At 43.9% G+C, this 16,379-nt stretch overlaps 1 protein-coding gene across 8 annotated transcripts in view; it reads right to left on the bottom strand.

The window, feature by feature from the left end:
- nectin1b (nectin cell adhesion molecule 1b) overlaps nt 1-16,379 on the bottom strand; it is a 336,486-nt gene that overhangs the window by 250,107 nt on the left and 70,000 nt on the right. For all 8 annotated transcript variants that reach the window (XM_061719802.1, XM_061719796.1, XM_061719799.1 and 5 more), the window contains 3 exons: nt 10,489-10,860; nt 6,711-7,010; nt 4,556-4,673 (listed from right to left, as the gene is read on the bottom strand). In XM_061719802.1, the coding sequence (XP_061575786.1) occupies nt 4,556-4,673; nt 6,711-7,010; nt 10,489-10,860 (790 nt within the window). The remainder of the gene's footprint in view (nt 1-4,555; nt 4,674-6,710; nt 7,011-10,488; nt 10,861-16,379) is intronic.

Genomic DNA, 16,379 nt, shown 5'->3' with positions numbered 1-16,379 from the left:
CCAGACACGGTCATCTGCAGGAGTTCACCTCCCGCCTGATTTCAGAGAGATCTTTTCCATAACAACGCCTGACACTCTGCAGACAGATGCAGATGTTCCCGTCACACTGTAGCTGTTTAACAGTTGGAGGCCACCATTTTTTTTATTTCAACAGGAACACAACTGCAACGTCCTAAAGCGAGATGACAAAAACAGCTACCAAGCAGATAGCATTGAATGTGATGTTTTAAATTAAACGTCCAGCTTTTGTTCAGCTCTGGTATTTTGTTCTCTGTATGAAGCCGACAACAACATTTGCATCTTATTAGCGCTTAAACAAAGGCGGCGATGGCCTTTTTGGCCTCCATGACAGCCACGCGAGTTTGAATGAATCGCGACATAAATATAATTTAAAAAGCCATTAAATAATCTGTTAGTTTCATTCACAGCTATGTGACTAAATAAATTCATTTTTATTATTATTATGGTCTTATTTTTTTTATCAACATGACTAATAGAATCACAATTCCACAATAGAGATAAGCTAACTAACTAATTAGAGCCGAGTTTGAAGTAATCACGCTGTGAAATGCACTAATAACAAAATGCAGATTTATTTTATTTATAGAAAAACCCTCATCGTTCAGAAACTGAAAAAAAATGATTTTGGGAGGAAGTGAAGATAAAAACAGCCTCTCAGATGGAGAAATATTAAGTTTGAAATGTTATCACACCAGCTATTCAGCTGTGATAACAGAAAACTCTTCGGATTAAGACAGACCCGAGAAATGAGGACAGCGAGATGTGGATACAAATAAACACTCCGAACAAAAACAATTAGATTCAAATAAGACGTTTTTAACCCTTTTTTCCCCCCCTTTCTTCACTGACAAGTTGCCCATTAACCCATTTTGAGAAGCAGCTTTGGCAGTTTACTCCAAAAGGATGCGAAGAAAAACAAAAAAAAAACCCTCAGAGATCCTCAGATGCTTTCTTGAAGGACGGCTGCCTCTGTATGTCAAGGTGGAGAGGAGGAAAACAGACCAGACGTTAATACCACTACCAGGCCAAATTGAACCCGGTGCAGATCCTGGACTAGGGATGGGCGGTATGGACTAAAAAATGTATCACGATAATTACTGGCATTTATCCCGATAACCATAAAAATTACGATAAAAAAAAAAAAACAATTCAACTCCACCTTTGTAACTATAAATCTATCTCTCTCTCAGATCCGCCATGTTTGTTACACAAAAACCTCATCAACGGGAATTTATCCTTCTTTCTTTGTTTCTTTTTGGCTCATTTCTTTCTTTCTTTTTGGCTCCTTCCTTCCTTCCTTCCTTCCTTCCTTCCTTCCTTCCTTCCTTCCTTCCTTCCTTCCTTCCTTCCTTCCTTCCTTCCTTCCTTCCTTCCTTCCTTCCTTCCTTCCTTCCTTCCTTCCTTCCTTCCTTCCTTCCTTCCTTCCTTCCTTCCTTCCTTCCTTCCACGTGGATTTAACACAGAACCATAAATCAGCTTTACACAAAAACGTCATCAATGGGAATTTATCGTTTTTACCGCGAGATGACAAATTCTTATCGTGGGGAATTTTTTTGACGGTTTATCGTGAACGGTAAAATATCACCCATTCCTATCCTGGACTGGTGCTAGTTTGTTAAAAACAGGCATCAACATGTTTTAATTAAAATACTTTAGTAGTACTTAGGCAATAGGCAAAGGCAAAGAGGTAAATAATTCAGACTTATATTCCTGACTGTGACGAGCGAGAAGACGTGAAAGCCTGTTGGCTCTGACAGCCCTGGAAATGGGAGCGTTTGCATCAGAAACAGTCATATCTACTGGAGTTGCTCCATTTCTCCCGCGTGTGTTTGTGATGCGGTTGTTCCGGGCCGCTCCGTCACGGCCTCGGTCCGACCCCCCCACAGTGGAGCCCAGGGGGACCTTCGCCGCGAATCTGGCCCGTCATCTTCAGAGCGGCGACGGCCGTCCTCTCTGATCCGTCAGCGCTGCGGCCTCGTCTCTCTGGATCACATCTCCTCACCCTGATCCTCGGCCCGGCCCGCCTCCCTCTCGCTTCGGACTCATAAATAACCTCCACCCGGGCCAAATGCTGCCGGTCTCTTCTGCTGCCGCCGCTGCTGCTGCTGATGTTGCTGCTCAGGGGCCCATTAATCCACCTCCACTCAGGATCGGTGACACAGTTCTCAATCTTGACTTCATTAAGCATTTCGGGAACAAAGTGGCACGTTCTGCTCTCAGTTTGAACATATACTGAGGCCACGTTTACACGTAGCCGGGTATTTACAAAAACGGATATTTTCCCCCCTACGTTTTAAAAAATATCCTCGTTTACACGGACCCGCATGAAAACGCTGTTAACGTCATGCCAGCCAATCAGAATCCTGGAAAAAACATCAACAAATGACACGTGTAACTTCCAGTTAAGGCTGATTTATGGTTCCGCGTTACACCAAGGCAGAGCCTACGGCGTAGGGTACGCGGCGACGCACACCGTACGGCGCGCATCGCCGCGTACCCTACGGCGTAGGCTCTGCGTCGATTTAACGCGGGACCATAATTCAGGCTTTACTTCCAAGACGGAACAAGAGTATTTTATATAGAATATAAAACAGGTACAATACAAGAAAATATTGACGGTGGCCAAACTAATTGTAAACACAGGTCGCACACATGACGCTGGTGAGTTTCTGGTGCATAATGTGACGTTCTGAAGCCTAAATCTCCGTTTTCCTCTGTTTAGACGCAAACGTGAAAACTGAGTTTTTGAAAATCTCCACTTTGGCCGGAGTTTTCAGGAATGATCGTTTTTGGGGGTTTTGAGCTGCGTTTTCGTGTAAACGAACGGCCAAAACGCATGAAAACGCCTCCGTTTTTGCTCCGTTTAAACGGGGCCTGATACTGATACCAGGATGCTCTTACCTCAAAATCACGGTAACGGTTAGACATTACAACTATATCACTCGCGTATCTCAGTGCTTTTATCTGATGTTTACCAGCGTTTGGCTCTCACGCCGTTCCTTTTGAACAGTTAATTGAGAAACTCCCTGTGTTTGCAGCACCGAGGCATGAGCCCTTATGTCAGCCCGGCGGTATTCCGGCTTAATCTACAAACCTCTGACTAGTGCATCAGCCTCCTCATCGGCTCAGGGACGAGCCGCCGCCTCCGTGCCCTCCTGAGAACACAACGGCACTAACAATAAAAAGGTTTCTCACCCTTCTACCTGCATGCCGGTCCAGAGACTTCAAAGCAAAACGTCAAACACAAAGACAGTCTGCTCTGTTTGCATTTATCTAACAGCATCTGCCTCTCTCTGTGTGTCTGTTTTAATAGGCCCATTGTTCCCTGCCTCTGCTCCCACTCTTATCTTTATTGCACCTTTTATAAACAGACACTTTTAATGCAAGAATGAGGAAGGTGTTTTTTTCTGTTTCCTCTTCATTCTTTGATGATTACTTTCATTAACGGTCGTGGGAAAAAAGGCGCCTCCTCCTCTGTTTCTACGGTGCATCATCGGAAAGGCCGACTGTTTAAACTGAGGTGTGCATTAACACAATGCCAATGAGGAAAGCCATCAGTACTAATCTCATACAAGCAGTCCAAAGCCATTTCCAAGCCATTTGGAGCCCACCAATCGATTATTTTCAAATGGAAAACCTCCTTTCCAGAAGTGGACAGTAAGGGAGAGGCATCGCTCAGAGATACACAAAACAACCCAAGAGCTACAGCTCACACCAACAGGCCTCACCGAGCTTGTTAAATGCCCATGATGGCACATTTAGAAGAGGACCAGTTCGTTTGGACGGATTGCCAGCGGAAAGTTTCTTCCGTCCAAATACAACATGGAAGCACGACTGATATTTGCAAAACTGTATCTGAACAAGCCGCGGGACTTCAGGAAAAAAGGCCATGTGGACAAATGGGACCAAAATGGAGTCATTTGGCCAAACAGAAGCATTTGGGCATTAACAGCCCAGACTCGCTATCGAGAATGATGATTTGGGCTTGTTTTGGAGCCACAGGACCACGGCACATTGATTGTGTTTGAGTCAACCATGAACCTTTGGTGTGAGATGTGGTAAATAAATATATTTATACAATATAATATGTCATGTGAGCTTTTTCATTGTAATACTTGGTATGAGGCACATATATATATATATATATATATATATATATATATATATATATATATATATATATATATATATATATATATATATATATATGTACAACTTTTTAAATTTCCTGATGTAACACAGGACATATTGTTGCCCATAAAGCTGAAATATTTTTTTTTTTGAAACATTACTTGTTTATAGTCCTCTATGTGTTCACAATCATTTCATGAGAGGAGGTAAGGCATCTTTTATTTGCAACTTTAAGTTATAAGGAAAGCACATAATCATTTCTATTCAGTAAAACAGAATAGGAACGTTTATGTGCATTTTCCCGTCTTAGTCTGAGAGATATAAGGTGTGAGAAGCAGCACGTAGTCACGCCGCCGCGTCTTCAGAGCCTGAAGAGGCTTTGTTGCGGTTTAGTCAGACTCACAGTTTCCACTGGTAGATGGTGACAGGGGGGTTAGCGTCAGCCCTGCAGGTCAGCTGAACATTCTGACGGTTCAGGTACCAGTTTCCATCAAAACCCTCGATCTTCACCTCAGGTTCATCTGCAAGGAAGAAGCATCGTGTCAGTTCATCCTTCCTGAACACAAACCGTGTTTCACCATCGTATCTCTGCTGAAACACAATCAGACTTTAGGAATAAAACAGATTGAATACACTTAAAAACCCCATCGGTGTATCTCTCATTTCTACCGTTCAGTTTTTACGGCATCCCAATTAGTACGGGTGTCCTTAATGGTTGTCCTTAAGAAACCAACAATTTTAACCATTATGTCTTAAAAAGGCATTTGATTTCAGTCACTTGCTCATGTTGCTCCAGTCAAGAAGATGACTGTAATCAGCAGTAATTGCTGGTGCCTTTCACACATGCTCAACTATTTTTACTGCGGCTCGACTTTATGCTGAAGCCGGCGCGGCGCATGCAACGCAAACCTGAAAAACAATCGTGTGAAGGTGAAGAGAATGAAATATGCCCAGAATAGAAGCTGGGAGCTTACGCACATCGTCAGGACCAGGCTTACATCACACAGTCTGTGTTTCTTCGAGGATTTGCTATGAAAAAAATATTTTTTTTAGTCTTGAATTAATAATAAAAATCAAGGAGAAAGACGGGAAAATGTCTAACTCCTTCTGACTTTCTTGTCTGTACCCTTAAGTGACTTATTTTAGCCCGGCCCACGTTCCTTATCCCCTTCCTTTTGGATATAAAGAATTGGTCCGGTTTTAACTCGGAGGCAGCACCGACCGATGTGAGGAACGACATAAGGGGATCAAAATGGTGTTACGTTGGAGCAGGAGCGCTGGTGAACAGCAGGAAAAACTGGGTTTGTGGTGCTGTGAGTAATTCTGCAGCGGTCTTGGTTGTTCTGAAAGTGACCCGTATGGGTCGCCTCATGAAGCCTGTCTTCGGCCCACTGTGATTGGACCTGTGTCTCATGTGCCGGCCGGCACAGCTGTAAATGGGAGTGGTACCGGACATTTAATTTTTCATGACATGAATGAACATGGCTGGCCGGACCAGCCGGACCAGCCGGACCACACGTCAATACTCCTACCAGGCCAAACTGAACTAGGTGCAGATCCTGGATCCTGCTGCTTGAGACCCGGTCGGATTGGTGATTTTTCTAACAAATTTATCAAACGAGCCTTTCAGAGAGGCATTAAACTCTTCCATTTTCTTTAGTTTTTTTCTTTTTTCATCCCCTGATGGAAATTTCCTGAATCTGTCTCGTTCTCTCGACATTGTGTGACAGTTTGTTCCAACTCCACCGTCTGGATCAGAGCAGCTTGTGTCTGCGCTTGGTCTGATCAGTTGTATTGAACAACAGACACGCGCATCATTGCACATATATTTATTGATATGCACAGACTAGTACACATTTAGGTCTGTAATGGAACGTGACTGTTGATATTTATAAGGGAAAAAAGGGAGAAAAAAAACTTTTTTTTTTTTTTTTTCCAAAAACGGCCCATAGCGCGAGGCCCCTTGGGGCACGAGGCCCCATGCGGTCGCACGGTTCGCACACCCCTTGCGGCGGCCCTGACTTAGGCAATACTAAGGCAGAGAGGAGGAAAACTGGGGAGGTAAAAAATTCAGATATATATTCCTGACTGTGACGAGCGAGAAGACATGAAGCCTGTTGGTTCAGCGATCCCGCTGACAGTCCTGGAAATGGGAGCGTCTGCATCAGAAACATTTGTATTTACTGGAGTTAGCTTCATTTTTAGTATTTTGTTGTTGCCATGAAATCTGTTTTGTCCTTTAGCTGATGAGAATAGTGCAATGGGGCCGTTATTTCCTTTTTTTGGTCGTTTTTCTTTCGTACTAGCTTGACACAGATGTGTACTAATAACTAAGTCATTGTTTTGGTTGGTTGTGATCTTTATTAGAATTTTGGGCCTTTAATTCCTCCTGAAAAATGAAGAAGTACTTTTATGTTAGACACTGAACGAGCACTGGAAACACCGGTGGAAAAACACACACACCTCACCATCAGAAACACAGCTTTTGGATACAAGAAAACATAGCAACCTGAAAACAGCTGGTTTATAAATCCCATCCTCCGAGTGTAGCTACTTACACTGCACATTGAGCATCACGCTGTCGGTGATCCTCTCGCCTCGGTACGTCACGATGCACGTGAGCTTCTGTTTGTGGGTCTCGCGGCTCGGCGTCACCACGTAGTTGCTCCGCACCGTCACGGTCCCGTTCGCGTTGCGGGTCTCTTGGAACGTGGCCTCGCCCTTCAACCTCGTCTCCCACTTGATCACGCTCGGCGGCTTCCCGTTGGCCGACACGCACGTGGCAACCGTCATCTTGCGCTTCTGAGCCCTGGCCACGATGGTGGGGCTCGTCAGCGTCATCCCCGTCGTTGGCCGGGCTGCGGAGCAGAAAAGGATGCCATGATTACATCGTAAAAGCTCATCAAGCCAGAGGAAGGTCTAAATTAACTACAAACAAGGATCTGAAGCACATTAAAGCGAAGGGCTGAGATGAAAACAGTGTTAACTGCAATCAGACAAAAGTTCTGGCTCCTTCCCTCCTCAAAACCGAAGCAGTTGTCAAAGCCCTTAGATGTACAACCCACATGCCTGCCCAAATGCACAGTCATCCAATTTGAATCCTTTGTGAGTTGCCAATTAGCAATCTACTTTTGGTACATCAAACGGCAGAGCTTGAGTTTGGGCTTGAGCGAAGGAGAGCTAAGAAGACGCCTCTTTGAACACGGCCCGCTTGGTTATCTGCACACAGGTTTCTGACATCCGCTGAGCTCTGAAAAGTCCTGGGAGGCTCGGTGACATAAAACGGGACTCAAGGTTGACACACACACACAACAAAAAAGGCCCGGGCAACAGGGACTACTCACGCCAAGTGCTTTCTCTTTTGCTGGGACTTAATGAAAAACACACTAGCACTTAATTACCAATTAGCTCTTTTAATCAGAGCCAGCGGACGACCTTTTCAAAGCTGCCTCTTTCCAAGATAAACTACATCTCAAGCACCCCCCCCCCCCCCCCTTACATGATGGGGCTGTTTGAGCCAAATTACACACTTTGAAGTGGCCTTATAGATTTTTGTCTCACCTTCCATTTTTATTGACTGCCATCTGCGGCCGCTTCCTGTTTTATAATCCCGTTCTGGCGTTAACATGCCAATCATCAAATCATGAATCAGCCCCCATTGATTTTTTACCAACATGTGCAGCTTGTTCAGCAGCGGAACGATGCACCCGGGAGGCCGACCCGACCCGGGCCGCGGAGGTCGCTGATCGCCGTCCAACCGGCCTGGCCTTTCCCGGTAAACACACCGAGAGCTGCAGCAGACACAGAAAAGGGCGTCCGGTCTGAGGAGCTCCGGAGGAATTCAGCTTATTTTACAACAGAGCCTGTGGCAAAGTTGAGGAGCAAGGCTGTAAAAATGTTTTCATTTTTGCCTTCCACTGAAATGAAAGACCAGAGTTTACGCTTCGTTATCTGACTCTGGGAAGCAGCCTGTTCCTTACTGAAGTGCAGGGGAGACTAGATTTTACTGATGACGCACCAGATCGGCAGCAACATGTTCCAGGAAAGAGGAACGGGTCCTTAACTGATGTTAAGACGCATAACCGGATTTAATTCTTGGATCAGTATGCAACAAATCTGATTCACGGCGACGGTTGCCCAACGTTTCTGACGAATCCGTCTTTGTTCTACAACATGTTAACACTTGTAAGAAACCATGTAGCCGACCTCAGTAGGCTACCTGGTTGTAGTTTGGATCTGTTTTCATTTCTTTTCCTTTTTTTTAATGGTTCACTCATATCCTTCTAAATTGGGGATCCTATTTTTATCTTTTTCCCCCGTCTGAACAAATCCAGGCGACTGCAAGCATCAAAACACTGCAGCTGAAGAAAATTTGCAAAAAGACAAAAGCCCCCAAAAGAAGTTCCAGCTGGGAGGATCCCCCTGTAAGCATGAAGGTTAACCCTAGAAAGTTGTAGAAATAACCTAGAAAATCATTTTTTTTATCATGTGTGAATTTAAAAACTGCAAATTTCATCGTTAACAATTTCTACAAGTAATTGTTTTGTAACATTATGAATGTTTTTTAATTTTGTATAAACTATAAATATGTGTATATACTGTCCATATTTTGTAATTATATATATATTTTACTTTTTTACCTTTTTACCCCCTTCCCCGCATGCGTGTGTGTGTGTATATGCTAAGTGTACTGCTGCTAACACGTGAGTTTCCCCATTTAGGGAGTAATAAAGGACTATCTTATCTTATCTTATAAACTATAACTATAAACTGTATAAATTGTATAAACTATTTTGTCTCAGAAATGCATTAAAGGGCTATAAACCGGTTTAAGTCAGCGTCCTGACCAGTCATCACTTTCTTTAATCAGACAGTTTTTTAGATGTAGCTCTGTTAGCTATAAACATTGTGATTGATCTTGGACATAATCGACCAGTTATCTCCAGTGATAGCCACGGCAGGAGTCCACAGCTACTTTGGGTAGTGTTTGCTAAAAATCCAATAATCCTTCAAATAAAACTGAAGCTGATATTTTAACATGAAAAACTCCTGATGCTCTAAGTTGAGTTCAGACTACACAACTTTCCCTGCCTACAGTTTTCTGTGCTGCTACATGACCCTGTAATCGGGAGACTTGCAGTTGTTGTTCTGTTCAAACTACATGACATGATCTGACAACAACTTGGTTATCCAGCAACTCTGGTCTCCAAATCACAAATTGTTCACATGCATGAAGGTTGCATCTGGTCTTGTTAGCAAAAACCCACCTAGGAAATTATGTGAAACCACGTGCATAACTTAAATGGCTAATCTTTTCTGCAACGATTTGCTGGGAACTCCTTTCCTCACAGTGACCTCCCCCCACTGCTGCAGATATCTGTCTGCCATCAGGATCGGCTCAAAGACGTGAAGCATCTTTGAGTAGTTCCCACATAACAATCGGGCGTGGACTGGGTCGCGCTGATTAAGACCACTGATTGCTTACCAATTTAATTCCATTCAGGATTTTTGTTTTGTTTTTCTCAGCTAACTCAGCGATTTACAACTCACACTTAAAATCATGAACTGGTCAGAACCTTTTCACGAATTTGACAACTTGGGCAACGTAAATAACATACAACACAAACAAGTGACTAAGATAAAAACGACAAAAAACTCACAACAAACATATATTGTGACATATTTTTTCAATGCTAACAAGATTTCCCAAGTGCTTTGGAAGTTTCCATATCCTGTTTTGATGTTTGATCAGAATACCACAGAGATACATCATCTATGACAGATGCAGATCTGATCATCGCAGTCTGTTCGTGGGGGCGGCGTCTGCTGCTCGACTCGACTCCCACTCCCTCGTCCTCTTTTGAAACCGGTGCTCCTTATTTCCCAGGAGCAGTAAATGCAGCATGATGAGATTGTGTTTAAATAAAGATGAAAACTGACAAATCTGCTCTGATCTGGGCCTGTGATGTCACATTACCCCACAAATTTGAATGGCTTGACTCAGTACATCAAAGTGACATCTGCAAAATATCAATTTTAAGAAGGAAATATTCCGAAATATTTCTATTCGAGACCATTTTCATTAAAGTTTTTGTGTCGTTTTAAAAAAAAAAGTCTCAAATAGAAATATTTCATAATATTTCCTTCTAAAAATTGATATTCTCCAGATCCATGCTTTATGTCTCCAAGCAACTGTTTAAATGTAACAAAGGGAATGTTTGTTGAATTTCAGATAAGGTCTAAATTATTATAAAGTAAAGCAATAAAAAAATGAAACAGCAGCGATTATAATTGGTCAGATATAGATCTGCATATTCCGTTTTCGGCAGTTCTTACCAAACACGGTGAGGTTGACCATGTTCTCTCGGTTCCCAGCGGGAAAGGTGGTGTACTCGCAGATGTAGGCCGCCTCGTCGGACAGCTGCAGGTTGGAGAAGACGATGGTGGTGTCCTCCAGCGAGGGCGTGCGATGGCGCACCGCCGCCTGCTTGAAGCTGACCCTCTCCTTGAAGGGGGCCAGCACGGACACGCCCAGGGCCGGGTTGGCGATGGCCACGTTCTGCTTGGTGCCGTTCAGGAGCTTCTGCCAGGTGACCTGGGAGATCTTGACCGGTGGATTGCTGTTGATGAAGATGCAGCGCAGTTCCACTTGTGTACCCACGAAGCCAGACTTAGTGGAGTCCATCTGTACCATCTGTCCACCGCCGGCTACACCCAGAGAGGAAGAGAGGGAGAGAGAGAGAAATTAATTACCATTAACAAGCATCCAAGGCCGAGCGCGACACTCCCATCAATAGCAAGTACATGCACTGAAAGTCAACGAGTCAATGCAGCCTCCCAGGTAGCACATGCATGCACAACGCTCTGGTGAACTCAGTCACACACTCGCACAACCAACGTGCAACAGATTCATCTGCTCCCTGTACGTCGGTACACAAACGCTGCAACACGGGGTTGTTTCGTGGAAACGCTCGGGGATGTGTTATTAACATAACGGCCACATCCATACAGCCCCGTCTTTGTCCGCGCGCGGACGTCCTGTTGCTGATGAGATGGGAGGACCCGGGCGAGAGCCGATGCATCACTAATGAACGAGGGCAGTGAGTTAGAGCTGAGCCGGCACTCCCCTCCACCGACTCGGCAACATACTTGGCTGGCCCATTGTAATTTTAATTACTTTTTACTCACAAATACCTCCACGACTGCCTGGAGCTCCTATTAAAAGAAACAATGCGGTGTCCTCTGTACGCAATAAAACAATAAGAACACACAAATGAGCTATATTAAAAGCCAGCAATTACATACCCCCTCTTTACTATCTATTTACCACCTTTGAGAAGCTCAGGAGCAAAAAAAAAAAACTCAGCACATTGGCGACTCGATTCCCATACTCGATTCAGACGGTAAATGTCGTTGAATGAATTAATATGATTCTCATATTAATTCCTAAAAATCGATTTGTATGTATAAAGATCGATTTTTTTTCTTCATTACATTTTCGTCCGGTGAACTTTAATCCCAGTAGTCACGTCATTTAATTCACACATGGGGAGTAGCTGCTGCGACAGGCCTAGTAGTATTCATATGTTGCATAACTACAGTCATATAATTCAAGCAACAGCTCAAAAAACTTAATAACACTAATCCAAATCATCATTGGATCGAATCGAATCAGATCAAATCCTGATAATTGATTCTGAATCTTAAAGGAGCTTGAGGCCGGATTGTGGCAAGATTTATGAAAAAAATCCGTATACATTTTAAGTTTTCTAGTAATAATGTCAGATGAAGCGTTCCAAACCCAAAGAATGAGCCCTCTAGTGTATCTCTCCATTGCCTTGAACAGGCTGTGTGCTGCAAAATGTGCTGCAATTCGGTCCCGAATTTCCCGCGCTGGGCTGCGGATGTGACGTCACATGACGCTGCATGTGCGTTCTCCCCGTTCTCCCGTGCCGGCTTCACTGTTGGCTGCAGTACCCCCAACGGCCGTCGTGGTGAAGGGTGGCGCTAGAGAGTCTCATTTCTTAAAAGGAGCCTCAAGCTCCTTTAAGAATCGGAATCGAATCGATTGTTGACATTCGAATCGATACCCAGCCCTAGTCCTGACATCATTTCATTGTCACATCTCATGTTGTCAACCACACCGTTGCTAAATCAAACGGCTAAAAATATCAATTTTCTACCTCCATTAAAAAAAGTCTGGCATCTAACTCATCAGCACCGAAGTGACATTTGCAGTTATGGACCAGAAACATGTTTATAAGTTTACACGTCCTCACAGAGGTACAGTTTCCTCTTAGCAACAGACTTTGTCATAAAAGTCCATATCAAGCGAATTAAAATGTCATTGAATGGGAGCAGTTTATAAATTGCGATACACAAGCAGAAAGAGAGCAGAAATCCAGCTGCAGCTCAAAGCTTTATTTGGGGGGATTTTTCTTTTCTTGTTCAAAAGAAAACCGCTGCAGATAATAGTCGTGGTTAAAAACTATGGAGAAGGAGGAAAGCTTTGGACACCCTTCTTATTAATCCCTTTCATTAACCTGGGAAGCCATCCAGCCAGCCGGAGTTAATCTGGTTCATCTGGATTGGAGTTTGATTGCGGACACAGAAGAATCTGCCTCTGGACACCATCGGAAAAGCACACAACCAGTCAGAGACAGGCCTGCAACGTAGGCAGGGCGGCAACCAGATTTCCAACCCAGCGTGCACGGGAGAGAACTTCTGGGTAAGAACAGCAGATTAGACGACAGATTAGCTGCACGCCTAATCCCATTAGTACAACCGTACAAGTTTGGGTTTTTTGTTTTTTTGTCATTCTGCAAGTGACGTTTCTGTTTCCTGGTTAGACTCCAGTTTCATGATGTTGGGTTGCCATCGCGGTGATGGGAAGTACCGCACATCTGAGGAGTTTGCAAAAGTCTGAGAAGCTGCGGACGTTTGCTGACTTCAGCCGCAGACGTCTGGTTTCTGTTCCCTGTGATGATGCAGGTGGAAATCTCTTATGTGCCAGAAAACGTGCGTCCGAAGCCCACGACTCGCTGACGGTGCAAGTGAAAGCCTTGAAGTGACCAGTTTTGTGTAGGAGCTGTTGTCGTTTTACAGAAGTGAAACGGGCACACGAGGCTCATGACTCAAAATCCCATTTTCTTTTTAGAAAAAGAAACACTGGGAGAATACTCAACAGTCGTGCCCTCAACATCTATTATATATGGCAACCAGTTCTTGATCAGGTTGAAAAGATACCTCAGACATTTCCAATGTATAGATTAGGGCTGTGCGATTAATCGATTTTAAATCTAAATCGGATTTATTAATCACAATCGATGTTAAAAAAAGGAAAATTGGAAAATCGATTTTCCTTTTTTGCAGCTGGCTGCATTACAGACAGAGCTCGTCTAGTCATCTTTGTTTGGTCAAGAAAATTGTAAATGTTGTACCTTTACTAAACTCAAGGAGGATTTAGAGTATCTTTCAATTGCACTTCATTCCCAATAGGGAAATTTGTTTGCTATTTTTCTTTAAAAATAAAGATAAAATATTTGAAACAATTTATTCCATTGTCTTTTGTAGTTTTACCAAAAAAATCTAAATCTAAATCGAAAATCGGGTTTTCAGTGAAAAAAATCTGGATTTTATTTTTGTCCAAAATCGCCCAGCCCTAGTATAGATATAACCCCTCCTTCTTTCTCTTTCTTCTTTCTTTCCCTTTTTTTTCTTCTTATTTTTGTACGTTTTTGTTTGTTTTGTTAACTTAATTTGTGTTTTGTTTGTTTGTTTGTTTAAAAAAACAACAACCAAATATCACATTTACTGCAGAACCTGTGATGTAATGTGGACATGTGGTGGTGCAATGGGGTGGGGTTGTCTGTGGGGTGGGATTATGTTGAAATGTACTGAAATGCATGTCAAAAACTAATAAAAATACTTTGAACAAAAAAAAGAATACTCAACAGTCCAGTTATTGAGTGAATATGAACATTTCAGTATTGTTTGCAAAAGGATAACAACCAGTTGCTCCTCTGATCTGGGGTCTGCATCGAGGATGTCGGACCGTATCCCGTTGTCTCTGTTCTCCCCGGCTCTGATTTACGCCCCCATCCAGGTGGATTCTGATGTCCCATTTCCCCCGTCTGACAACCCCCGCCCGAGCTTGTATTTACAACCCGGCGCGGCTATAATTATCCGCTACGGATAAACAAGGACCCACAGGAGGGGGGACTGAAATCCCTCTGTTAATCACACCGGACTCGTAAAGTCGCCAGTGAATCCAGTCATAAAAAGAGAGGAGAACATGTTGCGGCCGGGAGGGAGCGGAGAGCTGGGGCCAAGGCGCGCACGCAAAAACGCGCCGGCGAGGCTCTTTAGCACCGAATAACTGCATCACGGACGTAGCTTCCAGCAGGGGGGCTTTAAAATATGTGTAAGAATACATGAGAGATCCATTTCTGTAAACACAACATTAGCTGCGGTGGATCCTCGGCCGTGCAGGGGCCCGGAGCGGCGGGTGTTAGCTTGAGATTTCTCTGCAGGTAGTCAGCCTGAGGACATTAGGGGCACGAAACGTGCATGGAGAGAGGAAATGGTGCGGGCCCCGGGTAGAACGCCATTAAGATTAACGCTGAATTGCTTATGCCGGAAAGCTCGGCATTACTAGAGAAAAGCAATTTAAATCTATTGTTATATGCTTTCACTCAAAGCTGCCTCGGCTGCCTACTTCAGAATCACATAAAAAACAAAGTGACAACCTTTTGAAGTTACTGAGCACACATCATCTTTCATTTCCGTCTGAGCGCATCACGTCGGGGCCCCCTCTATAGAGATTTAAACTTGGGGGACTTGACGATGACAGATTGATTTTCTAATACAGTTTGACAGAGAGGACTGGCAACCTTGTCATCTGTACCTTGAGAGCCACCTGTGTCCTCGTACACCCCGGGGCGGCGCTTTACTCCGCTTTATCACAGCTTAGATTACCAGTCGTGGCAGCTATAGTATGATTTTCTTTGAAAATAGCAAACACAATTTACTGTGTGACAACACGAGTTAAAGTTTAATCTCAAGTCGCAGCGAAGCGGGGGAGCGGTGGACACAGGGGAGGCTGTAAAAACTCATAAACATGTACCTGGCCCGCAACCGCTACCGTCCAAACAAAGACGGCCGGGGTCAGAAGCTGCGGCTCCCGTCTCCGAGGGCCGATGCTCCCAACTCACAACGAGCTAAATCACCAGCAGCGGGACACACACATGGAGAGCAGAGGGACAGGCGTAATTACAGAGCCGCAGAGCCCCAACCTCCTCCGTGCAGGACCAGGGATGCCCACTGGGACCCCCACCCCCCCACCCCACAAGAGAACCGGGGGAGCCTTGGCCGAGCGCTCGGTGCAGCAGTAATTACAGACTACCGTGGAGTCCTGAAAGCCGCGAAACATCCAACAGGCATTAATGGCGTGGATGTCGGGGGAGGGGGTGAATGGGTTGCAAAAGGGCCGGAAAATCTCCGGCACGTTGTCGGAAACTTTCCAGCAACTTAAAATGTAGTCATCCTGGGAAATTGCAGTTTAGTTGGAGCAGTTAGGAAGAAAGAGCTTCTTCTGGGAGTTTGAGCCAACAAACGTCTTGAACAGAGTCATAAAAGAGTGGAGTCATGTTCTGCAGTAACACCCCAAAGTCCTGTAAAGGGACGTGGTGTCGTGTCGTAGGCTAATGTCTCAAAATATATGGTATAAAACACTTTTACGAAGCCGATGCGCTAATGTTTAGTAAGAACAATAATCAGAAGTAGATATAAGTAGAAGAAGTAGTAGTGAAAATAGTAGTGGTACTGGTAGCAGTAATAGTAGTAGTAGTAGTAAAATCAGTGGTAATAGTGATAGGAATAGTAGCAGTATTAATAGTAGTGGTACTGGGGGGAATAGTATTAGTGGTAATAGTAGTAGTAGTAGAAGTAGTAGTAGTTTATAGTAGTAGTGGTAGGAATAGTAGTAGTATTGATAGTAGTGGTAGTAGTAGTAGGAGTAGTAAGAGTAGTGGAAGTAGTAGCAGTAGCAATAATACCAGTAGTAGTAGTGGTAGTAATAGTAATTGTAGTATTAGTAGTGGGAGTATTAGTACCCCTAGTGGTTGTTAGAGTAGTAGTAGTGTCAGTAATAATAGCAGTAGTAGTAGTAGTATTACTTGTAGTGGTAGTAGTATCAATAATAATAGAAGTAGTGGTAGTAATAGTAG

The sequence above is a fragment of the Cololabis saira genome, chromosome 4 (genome assembly GCF_033807715.1).
Source record: "Cololabis saira isolate AMF1-May2022 chromosome 4, fColSai1.1, whole genome shotgun sequence".
NCBI classification, from domain to species: Eukaryota; Metazoa; Chordata; class Actinopteri; order Beloniformes; family Belonidae; genus Cololabis; species Cololabis saira.
The sequence above is the reverse complement of the archived record's forward strand: the minus strand, read 5'-3'. Positions and strand labels throughout refer to the sequence as shown.